The 19222-nt window shown below is 51.7% G+C and overlaps 1 protein-coding gene across 4 annotated transcripts in view; it reads right to left on the bottom strand.

Moving 5' to 3' along the window:
- Window positions 1–19222, bottom strand: part of MYH11 (myosin heavy chain 11) — a 117379-nt gene that overhangs the window by 66363 nt on the left and 31794 nt on the right. For all 4 annotated transcript variants that reach the window (XM_046666373.1, XM_046666372.1, XM_046666375.1 and 1 more), the window contains exon 4: window positions 6445–6472. In XM_046666373.1, coding sequence (XP_046522329.1) covers window positions 6445–6472 — 28 coding nt within the window. The remainder of the gene's footprint in view (window positions 1–6444; window positions 6473–19222) is intronic.

Here is a 19222-nt window from a genome sequence, read left to right on the forward strand (position 1 = left end):
ACAAAGGTGGTTACTGTTCATACCTGTTAATATTGTTAATAATTCTGTTCATAACGTGATTTGTGGACTTTCTTTAATTGAAAGAAATGCTAAATTTCAGTTAGAGGTTAAAAAATATAGAGAGTTGTGTCGCTTAGTGACGGGCGCATGTCGTTAGGCAATTTTGCCATTGTGCGCACATCACAGGGTGCACTTACACACGCCCAGATGGTACAGCCCACTGCACACCTAAGCTCTGTGGGACTGATCTTACAGGACCACAGTCATCTCTGCGGTCTGTCATTGACTGAAATGTCGTCATGCATGCCTCTGCATGCGTGTGTCCGTGTGTCCGTGTACAGGTAGGTGTGTGTTATTCACACTCCTGTTATCCACAGGAGTCACGTTCCATAAAGTCGCTGCAAACACTGAGTTCCTGAACACTGCACCGCTGCTCCTGGGGAATCCACAGAGGGGTTCCTTGCAGCCTCTGGCCCCAACATTTTCAACAGCCAGTCTCTATATAACCTCGTTTTATGTGTGTTTCTGTTTAAAGACGCTTTCTTTAATGCATGTTGTCAATCCATTAACATCAAACTCGCGGCCAACAGCCCTGGAACTCATGCCTGAATGAAGCTGATCCGACACACAGATTTTCTCCACGAGGCACATCCCAGCCTTCTCGCGCTTAGGAACACCAGACAGCACGGCAGCACTACACTTGGGGGACAGTTAAAACAGCGAAATCACCAAGAAAAAGCGACAAAAATGCAAAACATGCGGACTAAGTACACCACGCAGAGGACACTTGCTCACAGCCTGAGAGCTGAAACCAGAAGGCAGAGGGTCTCCTTGTACCCCCTCGGCTGGGACAGGTGGATTGGGAAACCCAAATTCTTCCCAGCTCTGCGCACGTCCTCGAATGACCACGAAAGCACCACGAGCATTGATTTTGGGCTTACGAATAAATTTTAGCGAGCGGATGAATTTGCAAATATGGAATCAGTGAATAATGAGGATCAATTGTATATATATATCTTTATATATATTTGTAAAGTCTGGAAACAAACACAGTTACAATCTACAGGGTTTGGTTAAATACAAGACAGCATTTCCAGGAGGGAGGCTGACCTACATATGATCAGACAGAAGACACTCTAAGATATCCTGCTGGGTAGAAAAAGCAAAAGCACATCAACACACGCAGAACGCAACCATTGTGCTTTATAAAATTCAGAGTTCTGGATTCTCTTGGGGAGGAAAGAAACCCAACAAGCTTTGATAACACCGGGTCAACAATTTCCCACAGGATTAATTGTCTGGCTCAGAATCACAGCTGCCCCATGAATGGATGTGTGCTTTCCAATTTGCCACAGTCTCCATCACTCCCTATTGTCACTCCTGGTCCACTTTGCTCCTTTCTATTACCTGCCAGGCTCTCCTAGGCATTTGCATTTGCAGATCCTGGTGTGGGGATAAAATGAATGTCTCTAAGCAGCCAGCTATAGATCCACTGGCCATGCCTAAAAGTGCATCAAGACAAAATAATCATGGGGACAGTCATGATGAAGATTAATGGCTACTATTCATTGTCTGTCACCCCATACTTTTCTCCTTGGTTTCACTTAGCATGGCTGAGGGCTGAGTGGAACTTTCAAAAACAACTTATAAGTAACAGCTATGTTCACTGAGCATTACCGATATTGTCAGGCGTGTGCTAAGTGCTTTGGATAAATTAACTCATTTATTCCTTACAGCCACCCTGTGCGGTAGGCATGGTTGTCCATTTCATAGATGAGGAAACTGAGGCCCAGACAGGATAAGTGGCTTTCTGAGGTCATATCATGAGAACATGGCAGAGCTGAGGCCAGGACTTGGTGTTTTTCTGTCGAGCACACCGGCCACCTCCAAAATGACAACGTGGTCTGTCCTGGAGCCAAAATGGTCTCACATTGCCTTGCTCAGGGCCTCCAAGTGTTGTCACTCGAAGTTTTGCTTAGGAGAGAAAGGGACCCAAAGGCCCCCATCACTTCACTCCCTCAGGCAGGAGAGTCGGCTCCCAGCCTGACAGCCTCAGTCCCCAGTGGGCTCGCTCCCAGCCCAGCCTCCCCAGGAGCCGAGGCCAGGGGGCCTCTCGTCAACCAGGCACGAGGTGACCTCAGACGTCTTCCTGCCACAAGGGCTGCACCAACGGGTCAGCAACCTGGAGGACGAGCCAGACACTCTCGCAGCAAAATGTGCAGGAGAATCTCCAGGACCCTCCCGGCCGCCCCCAGCTCCTTTCTCACCCCTTCTGAGCCCCCAGATGGGCTGCAGAGGGGCGGTGCTTGGGGCCCCCTTCTCCCATCTTGGAGGTGCACTCTGCTGGCAGAGACTCAGCTCCCTGACACCCCCCTTGAGTCCTCTCTCCACCCCAAAGCGGACTGGGGTGCTCTGATGCAGCCGATCCTCCAGCACCCTCCGCTTAGATAACTCACAAGAGGGTCCATCTCTGCCGGCTTGTGGCCGGTCCAGCTGCTTCACATACGCCCAGGCCACTAGATAAAAACACAGGTTTCCCCAGCTCCACTCCAGGCCACTGAGTCAAGGGTCTCTGGGGGTGAAGCCGGGCCATCGGTCTCTCGAACGAGGTGCCCGGGAACTGCTGTGCAGCCACGTCTGGGGCCCGAGGTCTAGTGGGACCTGCACCACAGGGGTACCTGATCCCACCACGGCAGCAGAACACAGCCAGCAATCGTGGGGCACCTCCGATGTGCCAGACACTGTGCTCGGCTCTCCCCTACGTCGTTCCTTCCATTCTCCCGACAGCCCTGGGAGGCAGGAACAGTTGATACTCCCTTTCTACAGATGGGGGGACCGAGGCTTGCGGACTGAACCAGTTTGCTCAAGAACAAATGGCCGGCGTGAGGCAAAGCAGGAAAGCAAACGCAGATCTGTGCCTCCAGGGCCCCACCTCCAACCACAACTGGCGCTCTCCGGGCGGCTGTGCCCCTTCACTAGTGCGTTGTGTGATCAAAAGTGCCTTTAAAAACCCTGCAGGCCTCTGCCAGAGAGCAGGGCTTCTTCACACACAGGTGGAAGGGATGAGGGGAGGGCGCCAAAGCGGGAGACCCGGTTGGGAGGGAACGCAGGCCAGGTGCGAACCTCTGGGAAGCCCCGAAGTCTTACAAGTCAGCGCTGGCCCCAGGGGAGAGCGACAGAAGGCAGCTGCTGGCCCGAGGCACCTCCCCTAGGAGGGAGAGTGGCCCGAGGCCAGCGTCTGATGCCACTGAATCTGAGCGACCCAAGTGGGAAGCGCAGGGGAGGGTCCCGCGGGACTCATGCAGCCCCCAGACCCCGACAGCATCAGCGCGTGTCCCCAAGCGGCACCTGGCCTCCTTGAATGGTCAGAACGATCTGATGCCCCTCCTGTCCTCATCGTCACCCCAGCCTGCCCTCACGACCGCCTCCCCGACCACATCCTCTGGCCCACCTCCTTCCTCCCTGTGTGCCAGCCCCTCGCAACTCCCCTGCCCCCAAAAGGCAAGTGGTTCCCCCCTCGGGGCCTTTGCCCTTGCCGTGCCCCTGCTTGAAGCTCTCCTCCCAAATTCTCCCGGGGGCTGGCTCCTTCTCGTCGCTTGGGTCTCAGCTCACACCCCCGGAGTGGCTGAGCCAGCACGGGCACGTTGCCACGCATACAAAAGACGTCAGCCGTTCCACAGTGTCTACGATGTCCACCGTCCACAGTGGAGTGGGGGCCGCAGAGCTGCTGCTGGCCGACAAATGAGGGCTGGGCCCTCCAACTGGCCTCCAGAAATTGGGCTCCTGGCCCCACTGTCGATAAAAACTTTCTGTGTGCCTCTAGGCGAATCTCATAACCTCTCTGATCCCTCCTCTATAAAAAATGAGGTGACTGGACTTGAACAGTAGGTTCTTGCCTCTACTCTGCCAGGACCTGCATGCCAGTCAAGATAATAACAGCTCGCCTGGCAGATATATATATATATATATGTATGTATATGTGTGTATGTGTATGTTAATGTATATATTTGTATATATACTCATGTATCTATATACATACTCATTTATATGTGTGCATATATATTCATTTATATATATATACACTCATTTTCACATATATACATATAAATATTCATATAAGACTAACTTGCATCTACTTTCATATTATATAAAATGAACTGTTCCAGATTTTGATGCTCTGTGAAAATTTCTTGCAACTCCTGCCACTAAGCTGCATGTGTGGCAGGAACCATGGGCTCCGTCATCGCTGAGGACCCTTCCAGGCCCAAAGTTCTGGGACAGAGTTTGTAAACGGGTGTCCCACTGGCCAAAGCCAGCCCACAGATGGATTTCATTTGGCTGGTGCTCTGTGTGTGCGTTAATGTCAGTTAGGTGCCAATGTTTATAAATTTGAGATTTCACATAAAAATCTAGATTTCCGGCTTCCATTGAAAGGTAGAAGAGTCTGGCAACATTGGATCCACATTTCTCCCATGACACTGGTGGGTTGGAGAGGGATAGCTGCTCCCCACTCAGATAGGCCATTTTCTCCATTCGCCACACTCCCCACCATTCCCTACTGTTTAACACCTAGTCCGTTTCACACATTAATGGCACTTGCTTGGCTTTGATTGGCCCTTGGGTTTGCAACCCTGGTCCTAGATGTCCTGAGATGGCTCTTCTCAGACAGAGGGCTCCTGCTGGGAGACACCCTCTGGCCAAACTAATCTCTCAGTTACTCAAAGAGAACATGCTCCATTCAACCTCAGGGCCTTTGCACATGCTGGAACTGCTTCCCCCTTCTTCTTTGCCATCTCTGCAGAAATATCATTTCTTTAGAGAAGGCTTTCCTCTTCTCCCCGGTGAGAACTCCTCCTATTTATGTGTCCTCCTAGTTCCTTACATATCTTATTCTTCATATTTTCACAGTTTGCAATTACACGTATACTTGGGTGATTTTTAAAATGTACATATATATATTCTTTGGTTTCTGACAAGATAGTACCTTCACAGGGTCAAACAGCAAATTGAAATCATACAAAAGGCAAATGTGTGATTCTTGTCCTTGGGGCTATCCTCCCTCTCGAGAAGAGTGGTCACACTTATTTCTGATTCATTCCTATGTGCCTGGGACTCAGCAGGGGAGCTGGCCCATTAAATTAGTGGAATAATGAGGGACGGTAGGAGTGGGTTATAGAGGTTAAGGTGGAAGGGAAGCGTACTCGTTTCCCATGGCTGCTGTACCAAATTACCACAGGCTGAGTGGTTTCAAACAACACAGAATTGATTGTCTCACAGTCCTGGAGGGCGATGCCTGACATGGATCTTCCTGCACTGAACCCAGGCATCAGCCGGCTTGGGTTTCTTTCCGGGAACACCAGGGGAGAACACGCCTCTGCCTTTTCCAGCTTCTAGAGGCTGCTCTCACCCTTGCACCCTCCATCTCCAAAGCCCGTAACCTTGGGTGAGTCCTTCTCACACTGCATCGCCCTCTGGCCCTCCTCTTCTGTCCCCCCGCTTCTAGTTTCAAGGACTTGGTGATTCCATTGGGCTCACCTGGAAAATCTAGGCCACTCTCCCTATGTGAAGGTCAGCTGATTAGCAACCTTAATGCCACCTGCAGCCTTCACTCCCCCACACCATGGGAGCTGACACAGTCACAGGATCCGGGGTTAAGGGGAGATCTTTGGGGGCCATTATTCTGGCCACCACAGGAGAGATTTCCCTGAATAGTGAAGATTCTCTGAATGACTCTAAATGGAGTCAACGTCTTCTGACCATGTACCTGGGTCTTCAAAGAAACAGTGACACCAATCACCAACTATGGCACCAGTGTGGCGGCTCATCGTGAAATTGCAAAGCCACAGTTTAACACAAGCCAAGACTTCCTCACCTACCCGCACAGAGCTGTTATGAAATTAGATGCAATTCTGTATATAAACACAGCACGTGCTCGATAAACGCTAGTTTAAAAAAGGGGAGTTGGGGGCCAGCCTGGTGGCATAGCGGTTAAGTGCACACTCTTCTTCGGCGGCCCAGGGTTCACTGGTTTGGATCCTGGGTGCAGACTTGCATATTGCTCATCAAGCCACGCTGTGGCGGCATCCCACACACAAAATGGAGGCAGATTGGCACAGACGTTAGCTCAGCGACAATCTTCCTCAAGGAAAAAGAAGAAGATTGGCAATGGATGTTAGCTCAGGGCCAATCTTCCTCACCAGAAAAAAAGGCGGGGGCGGGGTGCAGAACAAGATGGCACCATGTCTGGTTAACAGTTTAGGTTCGCCTGACTCAGCATGAGAACATTTGTCTGACAAATGTTTAGGGAGCATCTACTGTGTGCCAGATATGGGGTGAGGCGTTCGGAATGGTGGACAAATCAAAGAGCTCCCCCCTCGTGGATCTTTTTCTTTAACTGGTTGATCTCAACACTAGAAAAATAGGAGGAAAAGCAGTTCCACTTACGTGCATAGAATGGACTGGTCCTCACGATCTGAGAACAGAAAGAAAACAGAGTTGAAAATTAGAATTAGCTCTGAGCTGGGGGTCTTGATATGGTGCCTCCCGGGTGGGCCTCCCATTCTAAGCTCCTGCACAGTGGCCACACTGTGGGTGACAAGCGGTCAGCTGGGCTCATTGCCCAGGGCCTAGGGCCAAGACCAAAGCCAAGAGGGCAGCAGGGCCCTTTTAGGTACTCCTCCCTGCCCCAAGGTCCCAGAGGCAGCCCCAGAAGGATGCTGGAGCCTCTGACGGGTTCATCAGTATCCAGGCTCCAATCAGCTCTGGGGGGTCCCAGGAGACCCACCCTGCCCAGATCAGGTCACAGGCAGAACACAGGCTATGGATCCAGACAGAGTGAGGTCCATTTGGTCACTTCCCAGCTCTGTGGCCTTGGGTGAATATTCTTAACCTCTCCGTGCCTCAGTTCCTTCATCTGGAATAGGGGGTAGTGGACATTTTGGGTTTGAAAATGCAGCATCCATTCCCCCTTCTTCCACAAAAAGCATCCTGTGTTCCTTTAGGAGACTGTCCCCTGCCCCACCCCAGCCATCGTGTACAGTCTTGGTGGGGCTGCCCCAGAAGTTCCCCCAGCCAAGAGGCGAGAACGTGTGCCAGGCTGCGTCATCAGATTCTCTGAGCTAAAACTCCGAGCTGGATCAAGGACGGGGAAGGACAGCAGCTAGACAGAGCCCTGGTGGGGGGGGGGGGGTCCCTTCCTGCCCCTAGAGCCCATGCAGCCCCTGTTTCTGTCATCTTCTGAGGCTGGCTCCCCCATCTTTCAACCCCACCTGATACTTTTCCATAATCCCTTTCCTAAATAAGGTGCCAGTCAGTCTCTGTCACTAACCCCTAGAGAACCCTGGCGGGTACAGAGGGCATCATAAGATTAAACGTGATTAAGCAGACATTACTGATCGCCTTCTACTCTTAAAGTGGTCGTAGGGGGTGCAGCCAGGTTCTAGAGCCCATTTCCTCCCCTACCACGGACACGAAGATGGTTATCAACACATTTAATCACCAGCCAATCAACCATAACTGACAAGTCAGAGCATCACGTTTGCAGATGGGCGATGCCCGAGTGGCGAGCATTTCTTCAGTCCGTTCCCTGGCTCCATCCTCACCATCACAGTGCTCAGGCACTTAGGATCCCCGCTTCATTAAAGCTCTCCCTGGATCTTGTCACATCCTCCTCCAAACCCCATCTCAGAGTGCTCTTTCTGTCCAATTACTCTGATACTTAACGCTCTTCCACATCGGAAATTTCTTAAAAAGTTAAACGTACATTTAGCAGATGACCCAGCAATTCCACTCCTAGGATCCTGCCCGAGAATCCTGAAGACCTGTGTCCCTGTAAGACTTGCACGTGAATGTTCATGGCAGCACATCACAATAGCTAAGAAGTGGAAACAACCCAGATGCCCATCAACTGGGGACTGGATAGACAAAAGGTGGCAGAGCCATCCAATGGAATATTATACAGCCATGAAAACAAGGAAGTGTTGACACAGGCTGCAACATGGATGACCCTCAAAAACATGATGCTAAGGAGAAGAGGTCGACACAGAAGGCCACATACTGTATGATTCCATTTACACAAAATGCCCAGAACAGGCAAATTCATGGAGGCAGAAAACAGACAAGTGGCTGCCAGGGGTTAAGGGTGGGGTGACTGCAAATGGGCATGAGGCATCACTTTGGGGCTCTGAAACTGGATTGTGGTGATACTTATAAAACTGTTAATTCGCTAAAAATCATTGAATTTTAGACTTAACATGGCTGAATTTGGGGTATGCAAATTTTATGTCAATCGAGCCTATGCTAAGAAGCCATCTGTGGCTCCCCGTGCCCTTAGATAAGGCCCAGACTCCTGAGCATGGAGTCCCAGGCTTCCTGTGACTGGCCCCTGCCCGCCTCCCCACCTTGGCACCTCTATCGCCCTCACTCTTAATGCCCCAGCAACCCCACTTAGATAACCCCTGAACACACTCAGTGCCTTTGTTCAGGCTGTTCCCACTACACAGTAGGCCTTTCGCTTCTCCCATTCCTGGCCACCTCCTGGACCCTCAGTCCCAAAGGTGACACCTCTTCTCGGAAGCCTTGCCCACAGTGATGGAGTCAGGGGGGTGGCTTGGCCATAAGTCTCCACCAACACTCCCAAGCTATTGCAAATAGTCAATCTTGCAAGGGAGAATGAGGCCCAAGAAGAGCCCCCAGTCCCCCCACCTCAAGTAATGGGATTGCTGCCTCCAAGCCCCTCCCAGAGAGAAATTCTGGAGCTGTTACTGGTTCCTGCTCATCCCCAAGATAGACGCCACGCTCCACCTCTGGAGCCCCACAGCACTGGGCTTCCCGAGTGCTCTGTCCCAATTTGCTTCTCTCTCTTTGCTGTGTCTCGGCCCCACAGAACCATGAACCCCTCATGGCAGGAGCATTCAGTTCTAGACCTCGTTTCCGTCAGTTTCTGGACCCCCAGCTCCCAAACCTGGAGCCCCTAGCACAGAGAAAGTTTAGCTTGGTGAGCTTTCAAGAAAGCCCACCCCAAACCTACAAGACATGAGCTTCTGAAAGGGGAAGCTCAAAATACACACAAGAAATTGACTCATTCATTCAACCAACACCTTCAGGGCATCTACCAGGTGTGGGGTGCTGTCCAAGGTCCTGAAAACACCACACAATGGAGTCTAATGCACAGCGCCTCCTCTGGACCACGCATTGTTTTAAGCATTTACCTGTATTAACTCATTCAACCTGCACACGTCCTTTGAGACAGACTATTCTTATCCCCATTTTACAGATGAAGAACCCGAGAGGCACAGAGAGACTTTAAAACTTGGCCGCAGTTACACAGCTATTAAGTGGATCGGGTAGGATTTGAACAAATACCTACTATTTGTTGAACATCTACTATGGGTCAGACACTGTCAGGCACTGCTGATGTGTTGCTTTTGGTCCTGACCCTTTTAGGGTTGAAGAAATCGAGGTTAGCCATCCCAAAGTCACACAGCACTTCAGTGACTGACCTGGGATTTGAAGCACTGTGCGTCAGAGTGTGGCTCCTTCTGCTCTTCCAAGGACAGGACAGTGCGGAGGGAATGGAACACGGGTGCTGAGGGGCCCAGGCTCCAGGGGGATTAAGGAAGGCTTTGGGGGACAAAGCAGCTTGGGGAGACCAGGAGGGAACAGCTGAGGGAAGGAGTGAGGCCTTCTTCCCAGGCCAGGGAGGCAGCTGTGCTAAGGTCTAGTGTGGGAAGATGGAAACCAGGACGTGAAGTGGCCTCTGGGATGAAAGGATCTGCGCCCCATGAATCAGATCTTGGATCCGCAGATCTGTCTCATCGCCACTGCCACACCCGGTCCAAGAACCATCACTTCTGGCCCAGATGCTCCTCCCCAGTCTCCCCGCTTCTCCTAGGCCCCCACCATTCTCACAGGGCATCCAGAGGGGTCTTCTTTCCTCCTTGCAAATTTTTTAAATTGTAGTAAAATATACATAAGATAAAATTTACCATCTTGACCATTTTTAAGTGGACGATTCAGGGGCATTAAGCATGTTCACACTGTTGTGCAACCATCACCACCATCCATCTCCAGAAGTCTCCTCATTTTCCCCAAACTCAAACTCCATGCCCTTGGCAACCGCCACTCTACTTTCTGTCTCTGTGAATACGACTCCTCTAGATACCTCATATCAGTAGAATCACACCATATTTGTCTTTTTGTGACTGCCTATCTCCCTTAGCATAACGTCCTCAAGGTTCATCCACGTTGTAGCAGGTGTCTGACTGTCCTTTCTAAGACTAAATAATATTCCACTGTATGTAAATGCCACATTTTGCTGATCCACTCATCTGTCGACGGGCACTTGGGTTGCTCCCACATCTTGGCTGCTGTGAACACAGGTGTGCAAATACCTGTCAGAGTCCCTGCTCTCACTTCTTTTGGGTACACATGCAGAAGCAGAATTGCTGGGTCATATGGTAAAACTTTGTGAGGAGTTGCCATACGGTTATCCACAGTGGCTGCATCATCTTACTTTCCCACCAGCAATCCACCAGGGTTCCAGTATCTCCACATCCTCGTCAACACTTATCACTTTCTTTTTTTTATAACAGCCATCCTAATGGGTGTGAGGTGGGATTGCATTGTAGTAGAGGAAGCTTCTTAAAATAGCTGGGTCATGCCACAACCTTGCCAAAACCAGCTGCCGAGTCCCAGTGGCCCCCAAACTCCCCACCATGGCCTACGAGGTCCCCCATCCGCTTGCCTCATTGGCACCCATCTCTCATTACCTGCTTCCCCTCGGCTCACAAATGGCTGCCTGCTCTCACAGAACACATTCTTCCCTTCCAGGGCCTTTGCCTGGAACACTCTCCCCCCAGCTCTTGCCATGGTTGACACCTTCCCCTCATCTCAGGGACTTCCTCTCCCAGAGAGGCCTTTTTTAATTCTCTGTCCACAGGGGTGCATGCCACACCCTCTGGGCACTCAGGCAATTAACCTGTTTATTTGCTTCACACCACTTAGATCCATCTGGAACGACCTGGTATGTTTTGTCTCCCTGTACTAGAAAGAAGATTTATTGGGAAAGAAGGGGCTTGTCTGTTTTGTTTAACATTGTGTTTCCTGTACCTGGTGCATAGGAGGTGTCCAATTACATTTATTAGACGGAAAGATGGGAGGATGGATGGGTGGTGAATGGGAGAATGGATGGATGGATGGATGGATGGATGAGAGGAAGGATGGATGGATGGACAGATGGACAGATGGATGGATGGATGGACGGATGGATGAATGGATGGACGGATGGATGGATGGATGGATGAGAGGATGGATGGATGGGTGGTGAATGGGAGGATGGATGGATGGACGGACGGACGGATGGATGGACAGACGGATGGATGGATGGACAGATGGATGGATGGATGGATGAGAGGATGGATGGATGGATGGATGGGAGGGATGATGGATGGGACTGGAGAAGGCCATGCCTATGTATCATTGGGGACCAAGGAGGACAGTAATGACCATATCTAGAGATGGGGGGTATTTACATCACATAAAGAAGATGCGGCCCACCCCAAGGCAAGATGAATGAGATGATTGCGCCAGCTCCACAGATCCTACACCACCTCCAATCAGTTCTCTCCCTCCTCCCTTGGATTACAGACTGGCGTTCTATTAGCCTGTTGAGCCAAAGCCTCACGACAAAAGGCAGAGGAGCCCAAAGGCCATTTAACTCCTCTTTCTCCCTCCCACTGTTTCCATCTTGAGCTGGGAGCACGGGCCACAGCTGCCTCCCCACGCCCCCAGAACACAGGTGCTGTGTTCAGGAGGCAGAGACTGGAATGACGCATCTACAGGCCTAGGAACGCCAAGGATGGCCGGCCACCACCAAAAGCACAAGAAGGCCTGGGACGGATTCTCCCTCAGGGTCTCCGGAGGGAACCCACCCTGCGACATCTTGATTTCGGACCTCTGGCCTCCAGACCCGTGAGAGAGTAAATTCCTACTGTTCTAAGCCACCGAGTTTACAGCAATTTGTACAGCAGCCCTGGAAAATGAACAGTCACACAGGTAGTGAGTGGTGGGCTGGGACGCAAACCTGGTGTCTGTGTGACTCCAAAGGCCTCGCTTCCTGGCCCCATTTTGTCTTCCTCAGATAATCCACACTCCTGCACTGGTGGCACTTCATTCCAGGATAAAAATGGGGAGAAAACAAGAAAACTGTAATCTTCCCAGGGCGCTCTGGAGAGACACAGAGCCAGCATCACCCCTCTTGTATATGGGACATCCGCTGAGGAGCATGACACCAGCTCCCTGACCTGGGATGCAGGGAATATGGTTGCCTGTGCCCCCAGCATCCACCCAGAGGGAGAATCTGCTTCAGAAGAGAGCAGAATGGTGGGGCTGGTCGGGTGGTGTAGCAGTTAAGGTTGTACACTCCACTTCGGTGGCCTGGGGTTCGTGGGTTTAGATCTCAGGTGTGGACCTACACACTGCTCATCAAGCCATGCTGAGACTGCGTCCCACTTACAAAATAGAGGAAGATTGGCATAGCTATTAGCTCAGGGCCAATCTTCCTCATCAAAAAAAAAAAAAAGAAGAAGAAGAGAACAAAAGGGAAACCTGCTAAAAACTGATTCCGGAAGGGGCAGAGGGGTGAGAGATGGAGGAACTGTGCACCCTGTGGTGAGAACCAGGCAGAGCGGGAACCCCCTGGGGCTGGCCCAGACAACCTCCACTATTTTAAGGAACGATTCTGAGACTGACAGACGGACAGACAGGCTATCTTGATCCATCTGCTTCGTGGAGAGAGACAGGCTTTCCCAGCAGCCTTGGGAAGCCGGGGCCGAGAGCACAGATTTATGGGGTCAGATGCTGGTCCGGGGGCCTTTCCTCACGGGTCCCCAGCAGAGGGGAAGGCTCCGTGCTGGGGGCTGCCAGGGGCCCCCAGCCTGGGACATTCCCATGGGAAACACGCCGCCTCCAAGCGTGGGAAGCTAGAGAGCTCTGGTTACGGGCAGGGGAAGGGCTCGATGCGGGCACTGCCTGCTGACCCCTGTGGAGCCCAGGAAACCGATTTCCCGGGAATTTCCATCTGACGCCTGAGCCTGAGCTCGTGTCTGACGCAAGAGGGCAGAGGTCTCAGACGGTGCAAAGCCGCTCCCCTCGGAGCCGGGCACACGCTGCCGCTTCCGCCCAGAAGGTCCTCTCACCGCTTCTCTTCCTGCTAACCCATTCTCTTCCTCTCTTCTTTTTTCATTGACGTGAAGTTCACATAACACAAAATTAACCGTGTAAAGTGAACAATTCAGAGGCATGGAGCATGTGCACAGCGTTGTGTAAATAACATCTCTGTCTAGTTTCAAAACACTCTCATCAGCCCAGAATAAAACCCTGTACCCATTAAGCAATCACTCCCCATAGTCCCTGGGGACCTCCAATGTGCTTTCTGTCCCCTAGATTTACCTATTCTGGACATTTCGCATAAATGCAGTCACACCATATGTGGCCTTTTGTGTCTGGTTCTTTTACTTGGCATGATGTTGTTGAGGCTCACCCACGTTGTAACACCTATCAGAACTTCATCCCTTTTCATGGCTGAATAATATTCCACTGTATAGATATGAGACCTTTTGTTTATCTATGCATCCACTGCTGGGCACTTGAGTTGTTTTCACCTTGTGGCTGTTGTGAATAGTGCGGCTGTGAACATTCATGCACAAGTTTTTGTTTGAGTACCTGCTTTCAATTCTTTTGGGTGTTTACTCTAAGCCATTCTTGAAATGTCGTCTTGGGAGTCAACTCCTCTAGGATATTTTCTCTGACTCCATACCTCCCTAGAGCTAAGTTGGGGGCCTTTTTACCACATACCCCCGCTGGGGCTGCCATGGACAGTGGTGTGAGTTGTACACTGCATAACTCGAGAGGGAATCGTTCACATTGGTCATTGTAGATTTGCATATTTATTACAACAATCTTCCAGCAGATGGAGGAAAAGCCCCTTGAGAAAGGGGTGCCTTTTTTTAACTCTATAAAGGTGCCACGTGGCCTGGTGGTGGCCCTGGCTCCCACAGTCGAAAGTTTCCTTCCATCGTGGCACTTAACCTCACTGTGACCACTGTTTCACCTCGATACTTTTTCGGGGGCAAGGGTACAGATTATTTGCAACGGTAGCAATCTGTGATATGATGAGGAAAGTTTTCCTTTTCTACCTTACTAAAAATTATGTTACTTTACATTATTTATAAGAGGCAAAAAGCAGAAAGAGTAAAAATGTCCATCCACTGGTAAATGGATAAACAAAATGTGGTCCATCCACACAACGGAATATTACTCGGCCATAAAAAGGAGGGGAGCACGGATACGGGCTACAGCATGGAGGAACCTTGAAGACATGATGCTCAGTGAAGGAAGCTACTCACAAAGGACCACATATTGCATCCTGCATCCCATTTACACGAAACGTCCAGAGTAGGCAAATCTACAGAGACAGAAAGTAGACTAGTGATTGCCTGGAACTGGTGGTGGGAATGGGGAGTGACTATGAACGGGCACAAGATTTCTTTTTGGGGTGATAGAAATATAAAATTAGACTGTGGTGATGGCCGCGTAACCCTGAACATTCGCCAAAAACCAGTGAATTGCATTCCTGAAGTGGATTCGTTTATGGTGTATAAATTGTACCACACTAGGGCTTCCTTAAAAACGATGCTCATTTTACACCATCTCTGAATCCACAGATCTGACTCCTTCAACTTCACACGGATCTATTAGGTTTCCAACAGTCACCAACTGCTTTTAAGGCTTCTCTCACTAGCCCGTGAGCCCCTGAAGGTCAGGGCTGTGCCTGATCCCGGTGCCAGGAACAATGCTTGACGCACAGTAGGGAAGGCTGGCTGATGCCAATCAATCGATCAATCTCTCTCAATTGAGATAGAAGCAACGGTAAGCACTTATTCATGTAGTCACATATTCACTCAACAAACAAGTCCTGCAGCCCTACTATGTGCCAGGCACTGGAAACACAAAGTTCACTAAGATCTACTTAGTCTTTGCTTCTGAGAGTTTTAGGATGCAGCGGGGCAGTCAGACGGAAGGAAGAGCTGGTGCTGATGCTCTCCGGGACAGACAGGAAGGCTTCACAGCTCAAGTGACAGCTGAGCTGCAGCGGGCAGCATGTAGGTATCCTCAGGGGAGACAGAGCACCCCACGCAGAGGGGCTGGGACACAGCAGGTCTGAGGTGGGAAGGACAGACCAGAGACGTGCAGAGCCCAGGGGCAGCCTCCAGAATCGCCTGCCTCTGGCTGAGCTTCCCAGCCCAGGGCCTGGAGTCCACGCTGCCTCGCAGCCACCCCCAAACGGGCCCCTCTCCCCTCTTCTCCTGGCCTTGGATGTGCAAGTCTGCGGGGAGCTCTCAGAGGAGATAAAGGGCTCGGGCGGTCCCTCCCCCGCAGCGGCCTGAAGCCTCTCGGGAGACGCCCAGCTGCCCGCAGACCAGCTATTTCGGCCGGATCCCAAACACGAGCTCATGGTTTATGGCTGGGGAGCCAGAGGCGTGCAGGCTGACCATAAAAGGAGAAAACCAAGTGAGCAGCCGGGGCTCGCTGCTTCTCTTCCTTCCTTCTCGTGCCAGGCTGCTGTGGGACCCAGCTAGAGGGAGGTGGCCAGGCCTGCGTCCCAGGGGGTCACCACTAACCGCCAGGCCAGTGAGGAATGGAGGACACAGCCTCCGCTGTGTGCAGAGAGCAGCTCCCCACTCAATGCCACACATGAAGGCGGATGTCCGAGGGGTCCAGACCCAAGGCCAACGTCAGTGGTGGCCTCCATCGTGGGCCCTAGCAGATGACAACTGCCGCCGGCTGCACCTGCCCTGACCAGCGCTGTGCTGCGATGCACTGTCCAAATCAACTTTCACGACAACTGGGGTTGGCACAGTTATTATCCTCATGGGACAAATGGGGAAACTGAGGCACAGAGAAGCGGGCGTGTTGGCAGAGCCGGGATTCAAACCCAGCTCCAGAGCCCACGCCCTGCGTAAGTCAGAGCCCTTCTCTTTCCCCCTTTCGTCCTCCCCCGACCCTTCTCCCCCCGGCAGCGTTGGCTACGGAGAGATTCTTGATCAGCAGAGAAATTCTGAAGGCTCGTCCTGGACCCCAACAGGAATTTTCCAGACCCTCACGAAGCAGAACTGGCCAGCTCAGGGGCATGCAGTAGAGGAAGACCAATGTGGTGGTCTCCTGGTGGCCTCTCGGGCCTCAGCACCCACCTCCCACACTCTCTCCTTCTCTCTGCTCCAGCCCCAGCAGCCTCTCATCCCATATGTAGCTCCCTGGTTAAGCCCACGTGTCACCTCCCAAGGAGGGCTCCCCCCCGCCCCCGGCCTAGGACAGGCCCCAGGGGTCCACCCCTCAGCTCCCTGGACCTCCCTCATGGCACATGTATTTCTGGGAAGATTTGATGAGCACCTGCTCCCTGCCCACCCCCGCCAGACTCTGCCCAGAGCAGAACCTGACTCCCAGGGGGTCCTCCATCAACACTGCTGAGTGAGAAAGGGAATGGGGCGCCGGACTCCCTCGAGGCCGCCAGGACCCAGAGGGAGGAGGCTGGAGCACGCGCAGTCCACGAGAAACGCATCTCCAAGTGTCAGCTGAAGTTCCCCAAATCCACCCCCCTCAGCATTTCTGCTTCTTCAACTCCACAGTCACTGCTTATTTAAAAAGATTAATTCTCCTGAGCGCTCGCCCCTCCCCGTAAGACACCAGGGAGGTCCGTAAGCGCCTCGTCAAGAATCAGATGATCCTTTATCCTTCCTCATGTCCTTGCAGAGGACGTGGACTTCTCATGATAAATCAGGGTGACAAGCGATTCTTCCCAACCCTTCCACGCAGACTGAGCCAGACAGACGGAGCCACCATCAGCCCGCACCCCCACCCGGCCAGACACAGCGCCGAGAGCTGCTGCAAAACCTCCACCGGGCAGAGAGGCATGCACCCGGTCCCCTCTCTGGGGACACCCTGTAGGAGCAGAGTCTCTGCAGCAAAGCGACTTGGAATTACTTCCCGGCGCCACCTCTTGGGCAAGACACTTTGCTGTTCAGAGCATCAGCTTCTTTACTAGGCAAATAGGGACGAAGATCCATGCCTTTCGAGGATATGAAAAGGAAGAAATGAGAGTGGATATGCAAAGAGCTTGATACCCACGGCACATATAAGAGCCCAGTAATTGCTATTATTACCATCTTCATTACCATTTCCATCCTCACTGTCATCTAACAGAGAGCCAGTGAAGCGGTTATAGAGGGGGCCCATTCTGTCCCAGGAGGACAGGGTGTTAGGCAAGTTCAACCCCTTTCCTAATTCTAAGGCCTATCGACTGGCCGGTGAGCTCAGTTGCTTAGAGCGTGGTGCTGGCCATCATAAGTCTGAACCAGTCCCTTAGCCTTTTGGGGCCTCAGTTTTCGCATCTGTTAAATGGGGGCCACAGCACTCCACTTTACCACACTGCCTCGGAGGGAAGATAAAATGTGTCTAGGGCGGCCGAAGGTGACGTCTCCAGGCTCCACACTCTGCTCTGAGCTCTGTTTCTCCAGTCTATCAAATGAAGAGGCTGCCCCTGCAGGGCGCTGAGCGGCAGGGCCAACGACCGACCAGGGACAGACGGACGCACCCAAGTGTGGGGGGCCTGGGGGAGTGTGGGAACTCAAAGCAGAGAGTGGAGTTGGACCATCCCACCTTCCAGACTCTCTTCGGTTTGGGGAGGGTTCAGCCAAGTGTCCGAGCTGATAAAGGCCAGCTGTTGTTTCTTGTTTAATCCCCTGAGAGTGGCCATTTGGTGCTAATTAGGTGAGGACAAAATACTTCCAGTCGCTATCGTGCACAGGGTGACAGACCCTGAGGGCTGCTCTCTCCACGTCAGAGTGAAATCTTATCCGCCTTTCACCCCAACCCGGACCCAACCCGGGGACCCTGGGAGGAGAGGCGGGGACCCAGAGGGGTTTGTCAGGAAAGCTGTAGTGGCGTTTTTCCCACATTCATCACATTGATTTACTGAAGTCTCCAGCTTCCCGAGCTCTGAGCCTTCCACACCTTGACATGTAAGACAGACCTGCAGGAGCCACCAGCCTGCGCGGGCGGACGCTGCTCCGGGCCACCAACCGACCAGGCAAGCCACAGACTACTCCATCAGACTAACCAAGTTCAAACCCGGCTCCGACGCTTACATGCCCTTCGGCAAGTTCTTGACCTCTCTGAGCCTCAGTTTCCCCAGCCATAACATGGGACTAAAGACAGCACCTGCCTCCAGCTTTGGATTATCTTATCCGACAAGTCACATAAACCTGGGTTCATGTGCACACGCACACAGGCCAAGGAAGGGAGGGGCAAATAAAAATTTTGAAAAGATTCAATATTTGCTCTTTCATGAAAACCATCAAGGCAAAAGGTTACGAGAAAAATAAAAACTTGGTTAGCCTTCCTTTATCATTTAGTATCGTTTTTATTCTGGATTACCTATGCAGGCGTCATAATAGTTTCAGAGCTTCCTTTTAAAAGTCTTAATCTGATCCTGCCCACCTTGTAGGGCTGTAGGAGGGACTAATCGAGAACATTCCTGCAAAGCCCTGAGCATATAGGAAGCATGCAATAAAAATCCACCAGCATCATCATCACTTCTTTGGAAAAGAAGGCACAAGAGAATTCCCATCGAAGGATAGGGGGTTGAACGCGTGCATTTAATTCTCCTCCCTCCCCAAACCTTACTAAAATGACAGGAAGGGGGTTTTTCAAAACCAGTTCAAATGAACTGGAGAGGACAGAACAGCAACACGACCTCGGAAGCCAGAAAACAGGATGAACGATGACAGTGCCGAGAAAGGAGAAGTCTAAGGCGGCCGTGGGGAAAGCTGAGAAGCCACTTGAACCCCCTGCTCCCAGCCCAAACCTCAGTGATAGGCAGGAACAGGAGCCCATGGAAGAGAGCGCAAAGGAGGGCATCAAAACAGAAGGACCCGTTGACAGTCTGTTTGAGAAGCTGCTAGACACTCCGGACATCTACACTCTCGCAGCCAAGTGACTGCCCTTCCCACAGCAGGTGGCAGCTTTATTCTCTGGAGAGGGTTAAACACAGAGTCTGCCCTGGGGACACCAGAGACCACATTTGAAAGAAGGAGGATGGCATGCAAATTTCATCATGAATTTTGAAACCCTCAGCCCCTTCTCAACTAGACACTCAAAACGATGG

This window comes from Equus quagga, chromosome 7 (genome assembly GCF_021613505.1).
Source record: "Equus quagga isolate Etosha38 chromosome 7, UCLA_HA_Equagga_1.0, whole genome shotgun sequence".
NCBI classification, from domain to species: Eukaryota; Metazoa; Chordata; class Mammalia; order Perissodactyla; family Equidae; genus Equus; species Equus quagga.